Source organism: Chiloscyllium punctatum, chromosome 1 (genome assembly GCF_047496795.1).
Source record: "Chiloscyllium punctatum isolate Juve2018m chromosome 1, sChiPun1.3, whole genome shotgun sequence".
In the NCBI taxonomy this organism is placed as follows: Eukaryota; Metazoa; Chordata; class Chondrichthyes; order Orectolobiformes; family Hemiscylliidae; genus Chiloscyllium; species Chiloscyllium punctatum.
The window spans coordinates 128,006,990-128,026,794 of record NC_092739.1 but is presented as its reverse complement, the minus strand read 5'-3'; the positions used below and the strand labels follow the sequence as shown (position 1 = coordinate 128,026,794).

Sequence of the window (19,805 nt, the reverse complement as noted above, 5' to 3'; positions counted from 1 at the left end):
TAACCAGTCTTGGAGAACACAAAATGTGACTGTTAAATGATGTTAATTGGATTTGATAAAGTGCCATGTCTAATAAATAGTAGCAAAATTGGAATCCCTGGGATTAACTGGGTAGAAGTAGCAAGGATAAGAAATTTGGCTATTATACAGAAGACAGTACTAAGTGTCAATATTTGGGTAAATGACTTTTTAATAACAATATGCAATGTGGATGTTGTTGGCAAAGCCACCATTTAATTGCCCAAGTATATATTTTGATATGCTGAGCTGGTCTTTGGCATGGTGGCATAATTTCAAAGTTTGCCAATGATACATAGTTTAAGTATAACAAAACGTGAAGAGGACTGTAGCTGACTATAGAGGGCAAAGGCAGACTGTTGACTTGAATATACTTATGGCAGATAAAGTTCAATGCAAAGAATTGAAGTTTTGGAAGAGAAAAGGGAAAGAGACATCATAAATTAAATGGCGCAAGTTGAAATGGGACCTTTATCAGGGAGAGCTAGTCCAAGTAAAAATGAAGGAGTTTTGTATGTGTAATTAATAGAGCCCTTAATAAAATGTGACAGCTCAAGGGAGGACACTTGATAAAGTTATGCCATTAAAGGTGCTTTGTATTTGCTTGTCTGTTAGGATGTGTGCGGAAACAATACAATCTGATCTGGTGTACAAGAAAATGTGAAGGTTTCAAGACAAGTTGATTTTCTTGAAAGCATACTTGCACAGGGTCCTGCACTTTGTAAATAAATGCATAGGAATTTATAGTAAATCTTAAACTCCGCTAAAATATTGTATCCAATTCTGATCACCCAGCCTTAGCTATGATACCTGAAATTCTTGCAGTCTGGCAGAAGTTGGTGCTTGTGACTGTTGGTTTGTGAAAATGTTGCCCCTTAGGTCCGTCTGAAATCTTCCCCCTCTCACCTTAAACCTGTGCCCTCTAGTTTTGACTCACCCAACCTGGGGGAAAAACCTTAGCTATTCACCTATCCCTGTAGCTCAAACCTTCCAACCCTGGCAGCATCCTTGTAAATCTTTTCTGAACCCTTTCAAGTTTCACAACATCTTTCCTTTAGCAGGGAGATTAGAATTGAAGGCAGTGTTTCATCAGTGACCTAACCAATGTGCTATACCGCTGGAACGTGACTTCCCAACCCCTCTACTACTATTACTTCCAAGCAATAATACGTGTTGTCTTCCTTTCACTTGTTAATATCTACCTGTTTGCTGAATATTTGAAGATCACATAGTCTACTACCCTGTGTTTGTATCAATTCTATTTTAGATAATGCTTTCTGGGAGTTTTTTACATTTAAATATATATAAAACAAACTGTCGCTGTATATAGTTATTTGCGTTATATTTATGTACTGAGATGGCTACAGTACATTTGGACAAGTGTTCATCTATTAATATTTATCACACAATGGACTTCAATTTTAATGTATTATAATTTCTCTTTTTCATATTTAGCAAATTAACTTGTATTCGCTGTGGATGCTTTTAGCTGGTACCGATCTTAGATTTTCTATTTAACTGCGATGATGTGAAATGTTCCATGCCTAAAGCTAGATCATTAACTGAATGTAGAGATGATATGAACAGTGGAAATTTGCAGCAACACATTAAGCAGTGATGCCAAGGGCTGTAACTTTACAGTTGTTGAGATGGTGCATGTTGAGGTTGGCACGTTTTTGCAGATTTTGTTTCAAGCTAATACCATATTAAAAGTCCTAATAAAGTAAAAGAAATGTTATATTCTACATGCAAGTGGGTTGAAACTGTAAATAAAGCTTGATAATTAACTGGAACAGTATTTATTGGATTTGATTCAGCTTAGTTGATGGCGATCTGTTTAAAAGGCAGTAAAGAGTGACCTTTTGCTGTGTGTAACTGACAACTATGCAATCAAACCACTCTTAAAAATGCATTTGTTCGAGAATTCATCGGCAGACAACACCTGGTTGGAATCAAACATCCGTTGGATCAAAATTTATCTTTAAAGTTTAAATGTTGTGTAGGATGTGTATTGCCATGTGAGACATCTAAGGAAATAAGTCAAGAGTTATAAAGCACGGAAGCAGACCGTTCCAACTCACCTGCACCAACCAGCCATCCCAATCTGATCTCGTCCCTTTTCACCAGCATTTGGCCCATATTTCTCTCATCCCTTCCTATTCATATACCCATCCAAATACCTTCTAAATGTCATAATTGTACCAGCTTTGTGAGAAAAAGTTACCCCATAGCTCCCTCTTAAATCTTTCCCCTCTCTCCTTTAACCTTTTACCCTCTAGTTTAGACCTGGGCACCTTCGCTATCTGTTCCCTTTGCTCTCACTCCCTCTCTGTCTACAAAATAAAAGCCAGCGTTTTCCAGCTCCTTTCAGTTCTGAACAAGAGTGAGATCACACTCTAGAAATTAACTGTTTGTCTCTCCACACGACTTTCCTGATCTGCTCAGTTCCTCCAGCACACACTTGATGAACTATATTATCAACACTGCAGTTAGAGTCCCGCATGTGCGCGATGAGGCTGGCAGCTCTCTGAATATTATCCTGATGCCTGCAAATACTTATTTGAAATTGTTGTACCTAATAAACTCTACATTTTTAAACTCTTCATCAATAGCATTTTATTAAACCCATAAGGAATTTTTCAGTTCTGCAGCAGATGTAACCAATTATGATTGTTCTTGGAAAAATTAATTTGTTTTTAAAAAGTTAAGTTCTGCACCAAAGGATTTGCTTTTGAAAAGCACGTATTATAACTATTGGATGTCTCAAAGCACTTCACTGCTAATATACTACCTTGTGGAGTGTATTTGCTGTTGTAATGTTGTAATATAAGTATTATGTGCTCAACATGTTTGAGAAACTGGAATGTGATAATAAGATTTCCTTTTGCGATGTTTGCTGAGGAGTTGTCAGTCATCACAGATGCTTGGCCAATACTTTTGATATGAAAAAGCATAGTCATTGAACTTGATTTGCATTCACAAAATAAAAGTTCTTGAAACCAAATGATGGCTGCCTCATTTGCTGAAATTAAGATGGTTAGTCTGACATTTGTTATGCAGAGGATATGCTACTGACTAATTTATAGCATTGGGTCACTCTGCACTTCTATAAGGGTTTTTAACTTAGCCCCTGACAGTGGGGGTTGGCTGTACAGAATCTTGACTTGTCCTGAAATTGTTTCTCATGGACCACTCTCACCATCATAGTTCACAGCTTGCCATACGATGAATGGACTTTATCACAAAAAGTCTGTTTGTGACTTCCTGTGTTTCCCATTCCTTGATTGAGTGCTGGTAGCTGGTATTGAACATGAGTCTAGAAGGCTGACAAATATCTTCTGTTCATTGCAATTGTGTGGAGAATGCCAAAATCCGAAAACAGCTCAAGTTCAGATTTGCTGTATGAATGGACGTATTCAGCAAAGCGATTGATCAACAGTATCTGTTCCTGATACAGATGGGACCTTAAAGTTCAGGCAAGGATGTCAGGGCAGGTGCGACAGGAGAGCATGTGTAGGTGAGGGTGTGAGGCACAGACATACACACCCATCTCCTCTGCCTCATGCACGCATGTAATTGCGTTGAAAGCAGACTGGGTTACGTCAAAACTTTCAAAGTAATGGATCATTGGAGATTAAAAGTTGCAAAATTAAGAAGTGCTGATGTAAGGACATTTGGGCAAGAGAAATCACTTAATTTAGGGATTGGACACATGGGAGAAAATTTCAAGAAAAGGACATGTGTACTGCAAGACAATAGCCAAGAGTAGGTTTGGAGTCATGCATTTTGTTTTTGGCAAGTGTACCACAAACACTAATCAACAGCAAAAAAAAGGGTAGTGAAATTGAAACCATTCTTAGTTTGTGGTTACTCTGTTACTAGTTGTAACTAGAAAGGAACTGGGAGAAACTGAACATCTCTAAATGGTGTCCACACAGAACAATACATTTTTTTTTGTGTTCATGTAATGTTTGGAATAGGTTTACATTTTCTATTGATTTAAAATAGAAGTACTTGTTTCTTTCAAAGTAAATAGCAACAAGGCACCTTCCAAACACATGGTCACTACCATCTAGAAGTACTAAAGCAGTAGATACACAGAGGGGGAAAAAAGCCCCCACCTGCAAGTTCTCCTCCAAGCCATTCACCATCCCTGACTTAGAAATATATGTCTCATTCATTCATTTGTTTCTGGGTCAAAGTCCTTAAGGTCCCTTCCTAACAGCATATTGATCTACAGCAAATGTACTGCAGCTGTTTAAAAAGGCAGGTCACTACCACCTTCTCAGGGGCAACTAGGGGTAGCCAACTAATGCTGGCCTAGCCAGTGACAGCCATATCCTGTGAATGAATTTTGAAACAACATACCATATGTCTGCATGCTCTAATCTTCTAATAAATGGGGAGTAGGCAAGCAGGAGTCTGAAGAACACAGCAAGCCAGGCAGCATCAGAAGGTGATGTAGTCAGCATTTCAAATAAAGTCCTGAAGAAGGGTTGTACCTGAAACGTTGACTGCTCCACCTCCTGATGCTGCCTAGCTTGCTGTGTTCTTCCAGCCTCCTGTCTGTCTACTTTGGATTTCAACATGTGCAGTATTTTTGTCTCTAGTAAGTAATGAAGCAATTGCAGGATGTTGTGATTGTGTGCAATAATTGTGCTGTTGCATTTTGATCTAACTATTATTACCCACCTCTTAAATTTTGTTTTTAAAACAGGCCGAAACCAAAAATGGCTGCAAATAGCCTTGTGTTGCCCATAGTACTGTGGGGCCCCAAAGCTCCTACACATTGTATTTCAACATTACTGGTTATGGATGATTTGGAAACCATTGTTACAGGATGTCATGATGGACAGATTTGTCTTTGGGATCTAACTTCAAAATTGGAGGTCAGTTCTTAATAGTGCAAAGTTTTGTTTTTTGTTAAGAATGTTATATTACAAGGATGATGTCTTTGGATCACCAAGCCTATACAAGAATTTATCTTTATGTTTAGCAGTTAATTTAAGCCCTCCAATGCATCTCGTCCACAACCTGCACCTCTGCCCTCAGACCCCACCCTTCCAACCGTATCAAGGACGGAACATCCCTGGTGCTCACCTTCCACCCTACCAACCTTCGCATAAACCGATCATCCGCCAACATTTCCGCCACTCCAAAAAGACCGCACCACCAGGGATATATTTCCCTCCCCACCCCTTTCTGCCTTCCGCAAAGACCGTTCCCTCCGTGACTATCTGGTCAGGTCCACGCACCACCACCGCCCCCCCCCCCCCCCCATAACCCACCCTCCAATCCTGGCACCTTCCCCTGCCACCGCAGGAATTGCAAAACCTGCACCCACACCACCTCCCTCACCTCCATGAAAGGCCCTAAAGGAGCCTTCCACATCCATCAAAGTTTTACCTGCGCATCCACCAATATCATTTATTGTATCTGTTGCACCCAATGCAGTCTCCTCTACATGGGGAGATGGGACGCCTCCTAGCAGAGCACTTTAGGGAACATCTCCGAGACACCCGCACCAGTCAACTACACCGCCGTGTGGCCCAACATTTCAACTCCCCCTACCACTCCGCCGAGGACATGGAGGTCCTGGGCTTCCTTCACCGCCCTTCCCTCACCACTAGACACCTGGAGGAAGAACACCTCATCTTCCGCCTCGGAACACTTCAACCCCAGGGCATCAATGTGGACTTCAACAGTTTCCTCATTTCCCCTTCCCCACCCTTCCAGCTCAGTACTGTCCCCATGACTTGTCCTACTTGCCTACCTTTTCCACCTATCCACTCCACCCTCCTCCCTGACCTATCACCTTCATCCCCTCCCCCACTCACCTATTGTACTCTATGCTACTTTCTCCCCACTCCCACCCTCCCCGAGCTTATCACTCCACCCTTCAGGCTCTGTGCTGTTATTCCTGATGAAGGGCTTTTGCCCAAAACGTCGATTTTACTGCTCCTCAGATGCTGCCTGAACTGCTGTGCTCTTCCAGCACCACTAATCCAGAAAGTTAATTTTAAATAAACCTAATTTAAGCACACAGGATTTTCTGTGACAATCCTACAAATGGCAATCAGTAACTTCAACTGACTGTTGTGATGCCTTCATGCTGATATTTCCTTCTGATAGCCTGTTGTTTCTGTCTTTTTTTTTGGTCTTCCATTACGACCTTGGCTACATGTAGCCCCTGTTACTTTTCTATCTACTTTTCTCTGTATTGTCTTTGTTTTCTCTTTTTCTGTGATGGCTTACTAATGGATTTAATAAAAAAGTACCATTCTTGTGTTTGAAGTGCTGATGGTCAGCTAAAATATGGTCCTCTTTAAGTGCTCAGTATTGTATCTTTGTTGTATTGCTGTCAATCACTTCATTTTTAAGCGTGTTTCTATGATTCTGCCTTTCTACCCAGTGATGAGACCAGCAATTCCACCTCCACAACACTCTTCTTTTTAATTCTGTCCTAAATCAGCTTTTAAAATTAAACTATTAATTCAAAACGTTACGGCTAAGAAATAAACTAGCTTTCTGCCTTTCAGTTTCTCTTTGACAGTTGGTCCTCCCTTTATTGTCTTGGTATTAAACATTATAGAGTCATAGAGATGTACAGCACAGAACGAGACTCTTCGTTCCAACTCGTCCAAGCTGACCAGATCCCAACCCAATCTAGTCCCACCTGCCATCACTTGGCCCATATCCCTCCAAACCCTTCCTATTCATATACCCATCCAAATACCTTTTAAATGTTGCAATTGTACCAGCCTCCACCACTTCCTCTGGCAGCTCATTCTATCCACGTACTACCTTCTGCGTGAAAAAGTTGCCCCTTAGATCTCTTTATTATCTTTCCCTTCTCACCCTAAATATATGCCCCCTAGTTCTGGACTCCTCCATCCCAGGGAAAAGACTTTGTCTATTTATCCTATCCATACCCCTCATGATTTTATAAACCCCTAAGGTCACCCCTCAGTCTCCGACACTCCAGGGAAAACAGCCACAGCCTATTCAACCTCTCCCAAGACCTCAAATCCTCCAACCCTGGCAACATCCTTGTCAGTCTTTTCTGAACCCGTTCAAGTTTTACAACATCCTTCCGATAGGAAGGAGACCAGAATTGCATTCAATATTCCAACAGTGGGCTTACCCATGTCTTGTACAGCCACAACATGACCTCCCAATTCCTATACTCAATACTCTGACCAATAATGGAAAGCATACCAATCTAATCTAATCTAAACACCGCCTTCACTATCCTATCTACCTGCGACTCCACTTTCAAGGAGCTATGAACCTGCACTCCAAGGTCTCTTTGTTCAGCAACACTCCCTAGGACCTTACCATTAAGTGTATAAGTCCTGCTAAGATTTGCTTTTCCAAAATGCAGCACCTCACATTTATCTGAATTAACCTCCATCTGCCACTTCTCAGCCCATTGTCCCATCTGGTTAAGATCCCGTTGTAATCTGAGGTAAACTTCTTCGCTGTCCACTACACCTCCAATTTGATTGTCATCTGCAAATTTACTAACTGTATCTCTGATGCTCACATCCAAATCATTTATACAAATGATGAAGAGTAGTGGACCCAGCACTGATCCTTGTGGCACTCCATAGGTCACAGGCCTCCAGTTTGAAAGACAACTCTCCACCACCACCCTGTCTTCTAACTTTGAGCCTGTTCTGTATCCAAAAGGCTAGTTCTCCCTGTATTCCAAGCGATCTAATTTTGCTAATGAATCTCCCATGGGAACCTAGTCAAATGCCCTACTGAAGTCCATATAGATAATGTCTACTGCTGTGCCCTCATCAGTTTTTGTTGTTACTTCTTCAAAAAACTCAATCAAGTTTGTGAGACATGATTTCCCACGCACAAAGCCATGTTGACTATCCCGAATCAGTCCTTGCCTTTCCAAATACATGTACATCCTGTCCCTCCGGATTCCCTCCAACAACTTGCCCACCACTGACGTCACGCTCACTGGTCTGTAGTTCCCTGGCTTGTCCATACCACTTTCCTTAAACAGTGGCACCACGTTAGCAAACCTCCAGTCTTCCGGCACCTCACCAGTGACTATTGATGTATAAATATCTCGGCAAGAGGCCCAGCCATTGCTTCTCTGGCTTCCCACAGAGTTCTAGGATTTATCTACTTTTATGGCGTTTCAAGACATCCAGCACTTCCTCCTCTGTAATCTGGATATTTTTCAAAATGTCACCATCTATTTCCCTACATTCTATATCTTCCATGTCCTTTTCCACAGTAAATACTGATGCAAAGTAAAAGAATAGCAATCTTGAGTTAAATTATTAGCATTTTCCCTTTCCCAGTTAGCAAATGATGGATGAAATAATTAAATGGTATTAAAAGTCTATTTTTTAAATTGATGCAGTATGAAGTTGGAAAAGACAATTTCCCTCATTATCTAGCTGTTGTTAGCGCTGCCTACTTTAAATGAGAGGTTAATAGCGGGAGGTAGGAATGTTGTGTAATCAGATCAGGCATGATTTTACTGAATGATGGAGCAGGCTGGAGGACCTAAGTGGCCTTATTCTTACTCTTAATCCATCTGTTTGCCCGAATGTTCTTTTCCCTCCCCGATAAACTTGATACAGTTTACAAAGTAATGGGAGTAATGACATGTCATGACTTGGATTGCACAGCCAACTCATTTTCACCTATGGATGATCCCTATGAGCTTTTCCTTCTCCCTTTATCCCAAGCTGACTTTCCTTCCCTCAAATCCATATCCACTGTTGTGTACTTCTCACCTCCATGATGCACACACACACTGCTCATCAGCATGTCTCCCACCCTTTCCTAACGATTAAGGAGTTCTGAGAAAGGGTCACTGGACCTGAAATGTTAGTTCTGCTTTAAGTCTGCATGTGCTGCCAGACCTACTGAATTTCTCCAGCTATGTCTATTTTTGTTTCAAATTTCCAGGATCCATCGATCTTTGTTTTATTTTATTGTACTAATGAGTTTAATATATTGTGTAATCAGTGTGCAACCCCAACACATTCTTCTTTCTAACATGCTTACAGACTCTTTGAAGAAAAAATCAAAATAAATATTGGTCAAGTTAATTTGGCTAAGGCTTTTTGAAATTTGTTTGTGCCTTTTCAATTGTTTAAAGTTAGTATTATGCAAGAAAGGCAATAGTGTAAATCACCTTCTCCAAGTAGTACAGCTGCCTTGATGTTTTGTGACTTACAAAGAGATGGTACCTGTTAAAATTCTATCAGCTATTGTATGTTAAATTGGAGATTGGAAAGGAATGGCACAATATAGTTGAGACCTAGGAGAACATTAAAACTAGGCAGTAACTTCAAATTCAGTTACTCAGTCCAACACTCAGATGCAGAATATTCAGTGATGTGGCACCCCATTGTAAGCAAGTCAAAAGCGGTATTGCGCTGGATTGGTCTCGCTCGGACTTAAATGTATTGTGTGCACTTCTACTTTGTATTATAGATTGAAACTGAACTTGCCACAGAAATTAATGCTTGACCATTTCAGTCTGAGTTCTGTCCCACGCATCATCCTCTTACTCAATCTGCCTTCTCCCCTGCCTCACATATCTCCTTTGAACTTGCCCCCTCTCAGCTTAAACCTATGCCCTCTAATATTTGATATTTCCACCTTGGGAAAAAGACTGCGGCTATCAACCCTATCCATGTCTCTAAAATCTTACATTTTTCTTTCAGGTCTCCTCTCAGCTTTGATGCTGCAGTAAAAAAAAATCCAAGTTTGTCCAACCTTTCCTTATAACTAATACACTCCTATCCAGGCAACGTCCTGGTAAACCTCACTTGCACCCTCTCCAAGGTCTCCATGTTCTTTCTAGAACAAAAAAGACAGTCTCAGAATAAGGACAGGCCATTTAGTACTGTGAAGAGAAGGAATTTCTTCACTTGGAGAGTAGTGAATCTTTGGAATTTTCTTCTTCTTGTGGGGAGGGAGTGCTGCAAAGTCTTAGTTATTAAGAATGTATAAGATGGAGATTAATGGGTATCTAAATATTGAAAACATCCAAGTATTGATTGTGCAGAAAAATGTTTTTCAAGTAGCTACTCACTCTCTATCGTAATATTTCCTTAATGCCAAACTGATTGAAACCAACAGGTATAAATCTGACATCTTGCTTTCTATTTATGCCCGATATAATTGACCTACTTTGTTTGGCTCATTGCTGTACTTGTTCTCCTGACTCCTGTTTGAAAAATACTTTTGTTTGAATTATAAGGAGAGACTGGATAGGTTGAGACATTTGTTCCCTGGTGTGTAGGAGGCTGAGGGCTGACCTGATTAGGCTTATAAAATCACAAGGGGAATAGATAAGGTGAATAGCAAGATCTTTTCCCCAGGGTAGGGGACTCTAAAACGAGAGGGCAAAGGATTCGGGTAAGAGGGGAAAGATTTAAAAAGGACCTGAGTGGTTAACTTTTTTCACACAGAAGGTGCTTCATATAAGGAAATGAGCTGCCAGAGAGGAAGTGGTAGAGGCTGGTACATTTGGACAGGTACAACATTTGGACAGGTACAAGGATAAGAAAGGTTTCGAGAGATATTGACCAAACGCAGGCAAATGGGACTGGTCCAGTTTAGGAGATTTGTTCGGCATGGATGAGTTGGGCTGAAGGTCCTGTTTCCGAGTTGTATAACTCTATGACTCTAGGAGATCGACCAGGCTCTCACTGATTGATGGAAAGGGCCCAAAGACCTGAATGGGCTAGTCCTGCTCATTTTTAAAATGTTCATATGTTGTTATTTTATTCCCTTTCTCTACTTCTGCCCTGTCTCTTCTCATCTCCCACTGATATTTTCCTCCATTCTTTTTCATTTTGTAGAGACTTGTTTTAAGTATGAAATGATTTTGTAAACAATCAGGTCAATTTCATTGTTTTGTTTTTTTTGAGCTTAGAAATACAGTGACCAGGTTGTTTCTATCTAATTAACTAAAATAGTTTTATTAAACTACTTTTTAAAAGTAAAAGACATGGGTGGCATGGTGGCACAGTGCTGCCTCACAGCGCTAGAGACCCAGGTTCAATTCCCGCCTCAGGCGACTGACTGTATGGAGTTTGCATGTTCTCCCTGTGTCTGCGTGGGTTTCCTTTGGGTGCTCCAGTTTCCTCCCACAGTCCAAAAATGTGCAGCTTAGGTGAATTGGCCATGCTAAATTGCCCGTAGTGTTAGGTGAAGTGGTGGATGTAGGGGAATGCGTCTGGGTGTGGACTTGTTGGGCTGAAGGGCCTGTTTCCACACTGTAAGTAAGTTTAAAAAAAAACACCAGAAGTGTAATGTAAATATTAGAAATTTTGTAAGTCACGTTTTTCTTAAAGTAGAGTAATGCGGTTCAGATAGCATTTGAAGAACAGGGTGAAAGAGTGGCAAAGAGGTTATTTGTTTGAGTTCATTTATAATGAAGCCCAAGTTATTTTAATTCATGGAAAGTAAAAGTTCTTAGTTTGGAAAAACAGCTTAAACTTTGTTAGAAGTTTAATTTAAATTATTTTACTTAGTTTACATTTTATGAACTTTATCATCAAACATATTGACTGTTAATGGAGTTGACAAATACCCAAAACATGTCTATAACAAAGAACAACTTATTGACTGTTGCAGAAATTATGCACTAAACCATTTCTTTTACGTTGTATGTATAACTAGATCATTCCTCGGGCCTTGCTGTTTGGCCACACCGCATCTATCACTTGTCTTTCTAAAGCTAGTGCCAGCAGTGATAAACAATACATCGTCAGTGCATCTGAAAGTGGGTGAGTAAGGTTAAAAAAAAATGGGAACTGTAATGTTTGTGATACATTCTGTATAATAACAATTCCCTTATGAAATTCTGTCTTTGATCCATTAGTTATTTTTAGTAAGCATATTCAATAATAGTTGACAATTAGTAAAATCATTTAATACTAGAAGATCAAAATGGGTAAGGAAAACACAGAAAGCTGAATGCATTTTATTAAAATTTTTCAAGATCCTTTGGTTTATATTGTGCTGGAAAATGATTTGCTTTGAATGAAAATATGTGCAGGTTCTGTGATAATTTAAAGTTCGTAAATTTGAAACTTGAAAGATTTAGTTAACTGCTGTTAGGATGAGTACACTTGTGCACTTTAAATTATGAGAGTAATGTCATTTTTTATTTAATTTTAAAAGGCTCCACAGTGTTCAGTTAAGATAGCTTCAATAATCTGTTGATTTATGAACTTCTGTTAAAATAAGCACCATGCATTCATTTTAAAACAAAAGCCTATCAGTACAGTGCCATCTTGCATGGGAAAACAATGTTTTCAGTGTTATACAAGAAGATAACATGCTAATTGACAAAACTTGCATTCTGAAAGGACTAGGGACAATATCATTTTGACATTTATAATCACGTTTTTAAAATGTTGATTTTATTCAAATGTAGCTGGTTTTCTAATTGCTGAAGATTTTTTTTTGCCCTGGAGAGAGTAGAGCGAATATCGAATAAAATTCTGGTGTTCAGGAACTAAATAAGATTCAGAAAAGAGAATCAAAAATAGTGCTATAGAAGTTTTCAAGATTCCAAACAAACTGATGAAACTTGTGCAACCAGATTTTTCACACTGTCAAGGTTTCAGACCAGAAAATATCAGTTTTGTTTTTAAATAATGATACCTAAGTCTCTTACTTTTATACAGAATTGGCTTGGTCATTAGCAGAGGGTGCTTCTCTGACTGTAGGGATGTGACAGTGGTGTTCCATGAGACTGGGACTTGTGTTAATTGTAATATATATAAATAATTTGGATGAAACTTTAGGTAGTCTGGTTAATAAGTTTCAGACGACACAGTAGTTGGTGGAATTGTAGATAGTGAGGAGGGTTGTCAAAGGATATACCAGGATCTAGATCAGTTAGAAAGTTGGGTGGAGAAATCACAGATGGGCGGCACGGTGGCACAGTGGTTAGCACTGCTGCCTCACAGCGCCTGAGACCCGGGTTCAATTCCCGCCTCAGGCGACTGACTGTGTGGAGTTTGCACGTTCTCCCCGTGTCTGCGTGGGTTTCCTCCGGGTGCTCCGGTTTCCTCCCACAGTCCAAAGATGTGCAGGTCAGGTGAATTGGCCATGCTAAATTGCCCATTGTGTTAGGTAAGGGGTAAATGTAGATGTAAGGGTATGGGTGGGTTACGCTTCGGCGGGGCGGTGTGGACTTGTTGGGCCGAAGGGCCTGTTTCCACACTGTAAGTAATCTAATCTAATCTAATCTAATATGGAGTTTAATCCAGACAAGTGTGGGGGGATGCATTTTGGGAGGTCACATGCAAAAAAAGTTTTACAAATAATGGCAGGAACCTTACGAGCATTGATTTGCAGAAGGATTTTGGGGTGGAAGTCCATAGTTCCCTAAAATGAGACACAGGTGGAAAAGATGGTCGCAAAGTTGTAAGGAATGTTTGCCTTCAACAGTTGGAGCATTGAGTATAAAAGTTGATCAGTCATTTTGAGGCTGTGTAAAACTTTAATTAGGTCACATTTGGAGTATTGTGTGGAGTACTGGTTGCCTCACTATCGGAAGATTGTGGACACTTTGAAGAGGGTGTGAAAGAAATTTACTGAGATGTTGCCTGGATTGAAGTGTATCAGCTAGAAAGAGAGGTTAGATAAACAAGAGCATTGAAGGTTGAGGGACAACCTGATTTAAAAATGTATAAAATTATGAGAGGCATCGATAGGGTGGATAGTTGTAGTTGTCTTTTTGCCAGGATGGCAAATTAGTAATGTCAATTATTAATGGACATAGGTTTAAGGTGAGGTGTGGAAAGGTTCAAGGAAATGCAAGGGGCAAGTTTTTTTTACACAGAGGATGGTGGGTACCTGGAATGCGCTGCCAGGAGAGGACCGGAGCAACATTTGAGAGACATTTAGATAGATACATGAGTGGGCAGGGAATAGAGGGATACGGACCATATGCAGGCAGATGGAACTAATTTAAGATAATCTGTTGTTGAGAAAATGCTAAGGAGGAAATAGCAGGATGTTTAGAAAAGCTAAATTCAATCAAATAGAGTTAGCATAGCTTTGTGAAAGGGAAATCACTTTTGACAAATTTGCTGACATTCTTTGAGGGTGTAGCAATCGATATATGTAAAAGGGAGCTGGGTTATGTAGTGCATTTGGACTTCCAGAAGCCATTGTGTAGAGTGCCTCATAAAAGGATGTTACATTGGATGGGAGCTCTCACTATTGGGAATATTAGCATAGATTGAGGATTGATTAACATACAGAAGATAGAGTCAAGATTAATAGGTTTTTGTTGGATTAAAAGACCGAACTGGTGGACTAAAACAAGGATCAGTCCTAGGGCTTCAATTATTTTCCATGTATATTAGGGATTTAGAGGAGAAGGGGTAGAGTGTAATGTCTCCAAGTTTGATAAGCTGCAGGTGGTTGGGCAAGCCGTGATGAGGACATAAAGAATCTACAAGGAATATAGACAGGTTGACTGGGCAGAAACTTGGTGGATGGAGTTTAATGTCATAAAGTATGAGCTCACGCACTTTGGAAAGAATCACTAGCAAGGAGAGAGATTCTTAAAAGTGTACACCACAAAGGGATCTGGGTATTATTGTGCATGAAATATGAACATTAGCATGCAGGTGCAGCAAATAATGAAGAACGGAAATGAAATTTTGGCCTTTTATTGTTACAGGGTTGGAGTTTAAAAATGGGAAAGTCTTGTTACAACTGCACAAGGTGTCAGTGAGATCACAAGTAGAGGACAGTGTAAGGTTTTGGTGCTGGTATTCAAGAAAATACATCCTGGCATTGGAAGCAGTTGAAAATTGAATCATTAGGCTGATTTTTGGGATGATGGAATTGATTTATCAAGAATGCCAAAACAGATAAGGCTTTTGTTCACTAGAGTCTAGAATGAGCAACGAACTTAATGAAGCAAACAAGAAAATGCTAAGGAGGAAATAGCAGGATGTTTAGAAAAGCTAAATGCAATCAAATAGAGTTAGCATAGCTTTGTGAAAGGGAAATCACTTTTGATGGAGCTTAACGAGGTAGATGTTGAGAAGATGTTTTCACTAATTGGGAGTCTTAAACTGGGCAGATGTAGTTACATAACAGGACACTCATTTAAAGCAGATATGCAACGGAATTTCTTCTCTGAGAGCAGTGAGTGGAGGTGAGATCACTGAAAGTATTTAAAGAGGAGGTACATTAGTTTTTAAAATATTGTCCCTTTGATGACTGTGCTGCACGAAAGAGGAATTGAGGCCGGAGGCAGATCAGTCATGATCTATGGAATAGTAGAGCAACTTAAGGGGAGGAATGCCTGACTCCAGCTCCTCCCCCTCGCACTTTTATGACAAAACTTCAATATTTTCTGTGAGAGGTAGGTGGAGAAGAACAATCAGACTAATTCTGCCTATACCTATTTTCGGAGTGTAAACCTCAGGCCTTTCTAAATCAATTCAGTTGAAATGATTGACTATATGAAGACTATCTAATGGCTTCATCATCATATATATATCTTGGTCAAATCACCTTAATGCCTGCATATACATTCAAGGTTTCCATGCATGGTTTTATCTTAGAAACTAAAATAATTAACTACGACTTTTCCCTGTTGGTGTATGTTCTGCATTCCACAAGTCCTTTATAATTAAATGTACCACATCTAAACATATTGCTCATATAAAAAAAAATTTCTTGCAGAGAAATGTGTCTTTGGGATGTGAATGATGGACGATGCATCGAATTTACTAAACTGGCATGCACTCATACTGGCATTCAAGTGAGTATAATGATATTGACGGATCCCAATAAACCTGTTTTGAAAATGTCTTGAATGTGAAGTAGTTGTCTCTTATTTATATGTTTTATGTTGCAATGAAACATAATCTGCTCCCTCAATGTAAAATTAATTACATTGCTTTAAATTCAGGTATTGTGTGATTTGGGGGTGTAAATGGCATAAATCGTTCAGGAGCAATGTCTCCTGTACAAAGGTTTAATAGCATGAATATAATTTTAGTGTCATTCATAGAGTCGTACAGCATGGAAACAGACCCTTTGGTTCAACTCATCCGCGTTGACCAGACATCCCAATCTAATCTAATCTAATCTAATCCCATCCCAGCATTTGGCCCATATCCCTCTAAATCCTTCCTATTCTGATACCCATCCAGATACCTTTTAAAATGTTGTAATTGTATGCGCCTCCACCAGCTCCTCTGGCAGCTCATACCATGCACATGCCACCTTCTGTATGAAAAAATTATCCCTTGGGTCCTTTTTAAATCTTTACCTTCTCATCTTAAATGTCTGCCCTCTAGGTTTGGACTACCCCATCCTTTGGAGGAAAAAAGGACCTTGGCTATTCACCCTATCCATGCCCCTCGTGATTTTGTAAACCTCTATAAGGTCAGCCCTCAGTCTCCAATAATCCAGGGAAAAAAAGCCCCAGCCTATTTGGCCGTTCCCTATAGCTCGAACCCTCCAATCCTAGCAACCTGCTTGTAAATTTTTTTTAATGCACCTTCTCCGATGGAACATCATCATACAGAGGGGCAACCAGAATTGTACGCAGTATTCCAAAAGTGGCCTCACCAATATCCTCTACAACCACAACATGACATCCGAACTCCTGTGCTCAATGTTCTGACCAATGACGCCAAGCATGACAAAAACTGCCTTCACCACCAGGTTTACCTGTGATACTACTTCCAAGGAACTATGCACCTCCATCCCCAGGTGTCTTGTTTGGCAGCACTCTTGAACGCCCTACCATTAACTGTATAAATCCTGCCCTTACCAAAATGCAAACCCTCTCATTTTTCTAAATTAAACTTCTTCTGAGGCCCATTGGTCCATCTGATTAAGGTCCCACGGTCCTGTTGTACTCTGAGATAATCATCTTCTCTGTCCACTACACCACCTATTTTGGTGTCATCTGCAAGTTTACTCGCCATACCTCCTATGTTCTCTTTCAAATTATTAATATAAATGCCGAAAAATATTGGACCCATCAGCGATCCTTGCAACGCACAACTGGTCACAAACCTCCTGTCTGAAAAGCAGCTCTGTAACTCCACCCTCTGTCTCCTACCTTCAAGCCTGTTTTGTATCCAATTGGCCAGTTCCCCTGGATCCTATGTGATACAATCTTAATAACTAGTCTACCATGCACAACCTTGTTGAATGCTTTGCCTTCATTATTCAGCTTTGTCAACACTTCAAAAACTCAATCAGATTAGTGAGACATGATTTCCCACGCGCAAAGACATGTTTGCTATCCCTTATCAGTCCTTGTTTTTCCAAATGCATGTAAATCTTATCTCTGAGTCCCCTCCAACAATTTAGCCACCACTGAAGTAAGGCTCACTGGTCTATAATTACTTGACTTTTCTTTACAGCCTTTCTTAAACAATGGCACCACATTAGCTGACCTCCATTCTTCCGGCACTTCATCTGTGGCAGTCATGATAAAGATATCTCAGCAAGGGGCCCAGCAGCCTCCTCCCTAGTTTGTCACAAAGTTCTGGGAAGCACTTGGTCAGACCCAAGGGATTTATCCACCTTTATGCATTTTAAGACCTAGTCTGTGCACTTGATTCCCTTAAGAATATTACGAATATTGAGAATGTAAATCCTGCAATCTTTTTGAAATTTTAAATTGTTAACATTAAAAAAAATACTAGGAGAAAGTGAGGACTGGAGAGTCACAGTGGAAAAATGTGGTGCTGGAAAAGCACAGCAGGTCAGGCAGCATTGAAGGAGCAGGAGAATCAATGTTTCGGGCATCAGGAATGAGTTGGGGGTGGGGGAGAAGGGGGCTGAGAGATAAATGGGGGTGTGTGGCTGGGGGGCTAAGGTAAGCTGTGAAGGCAATAGGTAGATGCAGGTGAAGGTGATGGTGATAGGTTGGTGGGGAGGGGGGGAGCGGATAGGTAGGAAGGAAGATGGACAGGTAGGACAGGTCAAGAAGGCGGTGCCAGGTTGGAGGGTTGGGGAAGGGAGATTGGGAAATTAGTGAAGTTGATGTTGATACTATGTGGTTGAAGGGTCCAAGGTGGAAGATGAGGCGTTCATCCTCCAATCGTCAGGTGGCTTGGATTGGAGGTGGAAGAAGCCCAGGGCTTGCTTGACCTTTTGTGGGGTGGGAGGAGGAGCTGAAGTAGTTGGCCACAGGGCAGTGTGGTTGTTTGGTGCATGTGTTCCAGAGATGTTTACTGAAATGCTTCACGAGTTGGCGTTCTGTGTCCCTGATGTAGAGGAGACCACACTGAGAACATTGGACACAGTAGATGAGGTGGGTGGATGTGCAGGAAAACCTCTGCCGAATTTGAAAAGATCCTGTGGGGCTTTGGATGGAGGTGAGGGGGAGAGGGCGCAAGTTTTACACCTCCTTGTGGTGGCAAGGGAACATGCTGGGTGTGGAGGGTGGGTTGGTGGGGGGAATGAACCAAAGAGGGAGTCACAGAGTGAGTGGTCTCTGCAGAATGTAGAAGCGGGTAGAAAGGGAAATATCCCTGGTGTTGGGGTCTGATTGTAGGTGGCAGAAATGGCAGAGGATAATGCGCTGTATTGGGAGATTAGTGGGAGTGGAAGCTGAGCTTGCTCCTCAGATGCTGCCTGACCTGCTGTGCTTTTCCAATGCCACACTTTTCAAAATTTCAAAAAGAAATGCTGGTTTGCACAGAATTTTGCACATGCATTTAAACAAGCAGGAGTGATGTGCAAGACTACTTGGAATTGTACATTCATTCTGGCACAGAAGGAGACTATTAGTCCTTTGTGTGGTAGAATGCAGATAAACTCAAATCAGAGATTGACGAGGTTGACTGTATGGGAAATCTGGTCTAGGTATATTGAAGTGGATGATTTTCATTTACGGGATGTGCATGTTGCTGCCAAGACCAGGATTTGATGCTCATCCCTAATTGCCCTTGGGCTGAGTGACTTGCTGGGCAATTTCAGGGAGGGATTGACAGTCAATCTCATTGCTGTGGATCTGAAGTTATATGTAGGCCAGATCATTAGGCATTAGGAAGCCAGAAATGTCTTTACAAAAATTGATAGTTTCGTGACAGAGACTCGCTTTCAATTCTCGACTGCTGCTCAACCACTGTCTTAAAGGTCATTAGGCATTATCAATGAATGCTGGACCAGACAGTGATGCCCATGCCTTGCGCACAAATGAAAACAATGTGTGGCACAGCTATGAAGGATTTGAATTTAATGAGAATTTTTTAAATCCAGGAATAAAATTTCACTACTGTTGTGCTGCAGAAAAATGAAACTTTCTTCCCAATCATAATGTATATACTCCAACAGTTCAATTTTGTTTCAAGACTGTGATCAATTGATTTTTGTTAGAAGTATAAAGGGATGATGGAACAAACACAGATAAGTTGAAACCTGAAGAATTGTGGATGCTGTAAGTCATAAACAAAGCAGAAATTGTTGGAAAAACTCAACAGATCTGGCAGTAGCTGCGCAGAAAAATCAGAGTTAATGTTTCAGATATTCTGTGCTTAGCAGAGGTCTCCGTTTTATTCTTCTACATCCCCACTGTAATGAATTTTGGGCATAACATGTTGCCAAACTCTTCCTGAGTTGTCTTCACCTCCACACCCATTTCTTTGGACAAGGATCCTCTGCTTGTCCCACAGACTGGGAGACAGTGAGGTCTGCAGATGCTGGAGATCCGAGTTGAGAGTGTGTTGCTGGAAGAGCACAGCAGGTCAGGCAGCATCTGAGAAGCAAGAAAGTCGGTATTTCAGGCC

The 19,805-nt window shown here is 40.7% G+C and overlaps 1 protein-coding gene across 5 annotated transcripts in view; it reads left to right on the top strand.

Annotated features, from left to right (window-relative positions):
* Positions 1–19,805, top strand: part of wdr7 (WD repeat domain 7) — a 657,873-nt gene that overhangs the window by 32,509 nt on the left and 605,559 nt on the right. For all 5 annotated transcript variants that reach the window (XM_072573923.1, XM_072573951.1, XM_072573942.1 and 2 more), the window contains 3 exons: positions 4,736–4,907; positions 11,692–11,798; positions 15,733–15,811. In XM_072573923.1, coding sequence (XP_072430024.1) covers positions 4,749–4,907; positions 11,692–11,798; positions 15,733–15,811 — 345 coding nt within the window. In that variant the 5' untranslated portion in view covers positions 4,736–4,748. The remainder of the gene's footprint in view (positions 1–4,735; positions 4,908–11,691; positions 11,799–15,732; positions 15,812–19,805) is intronic.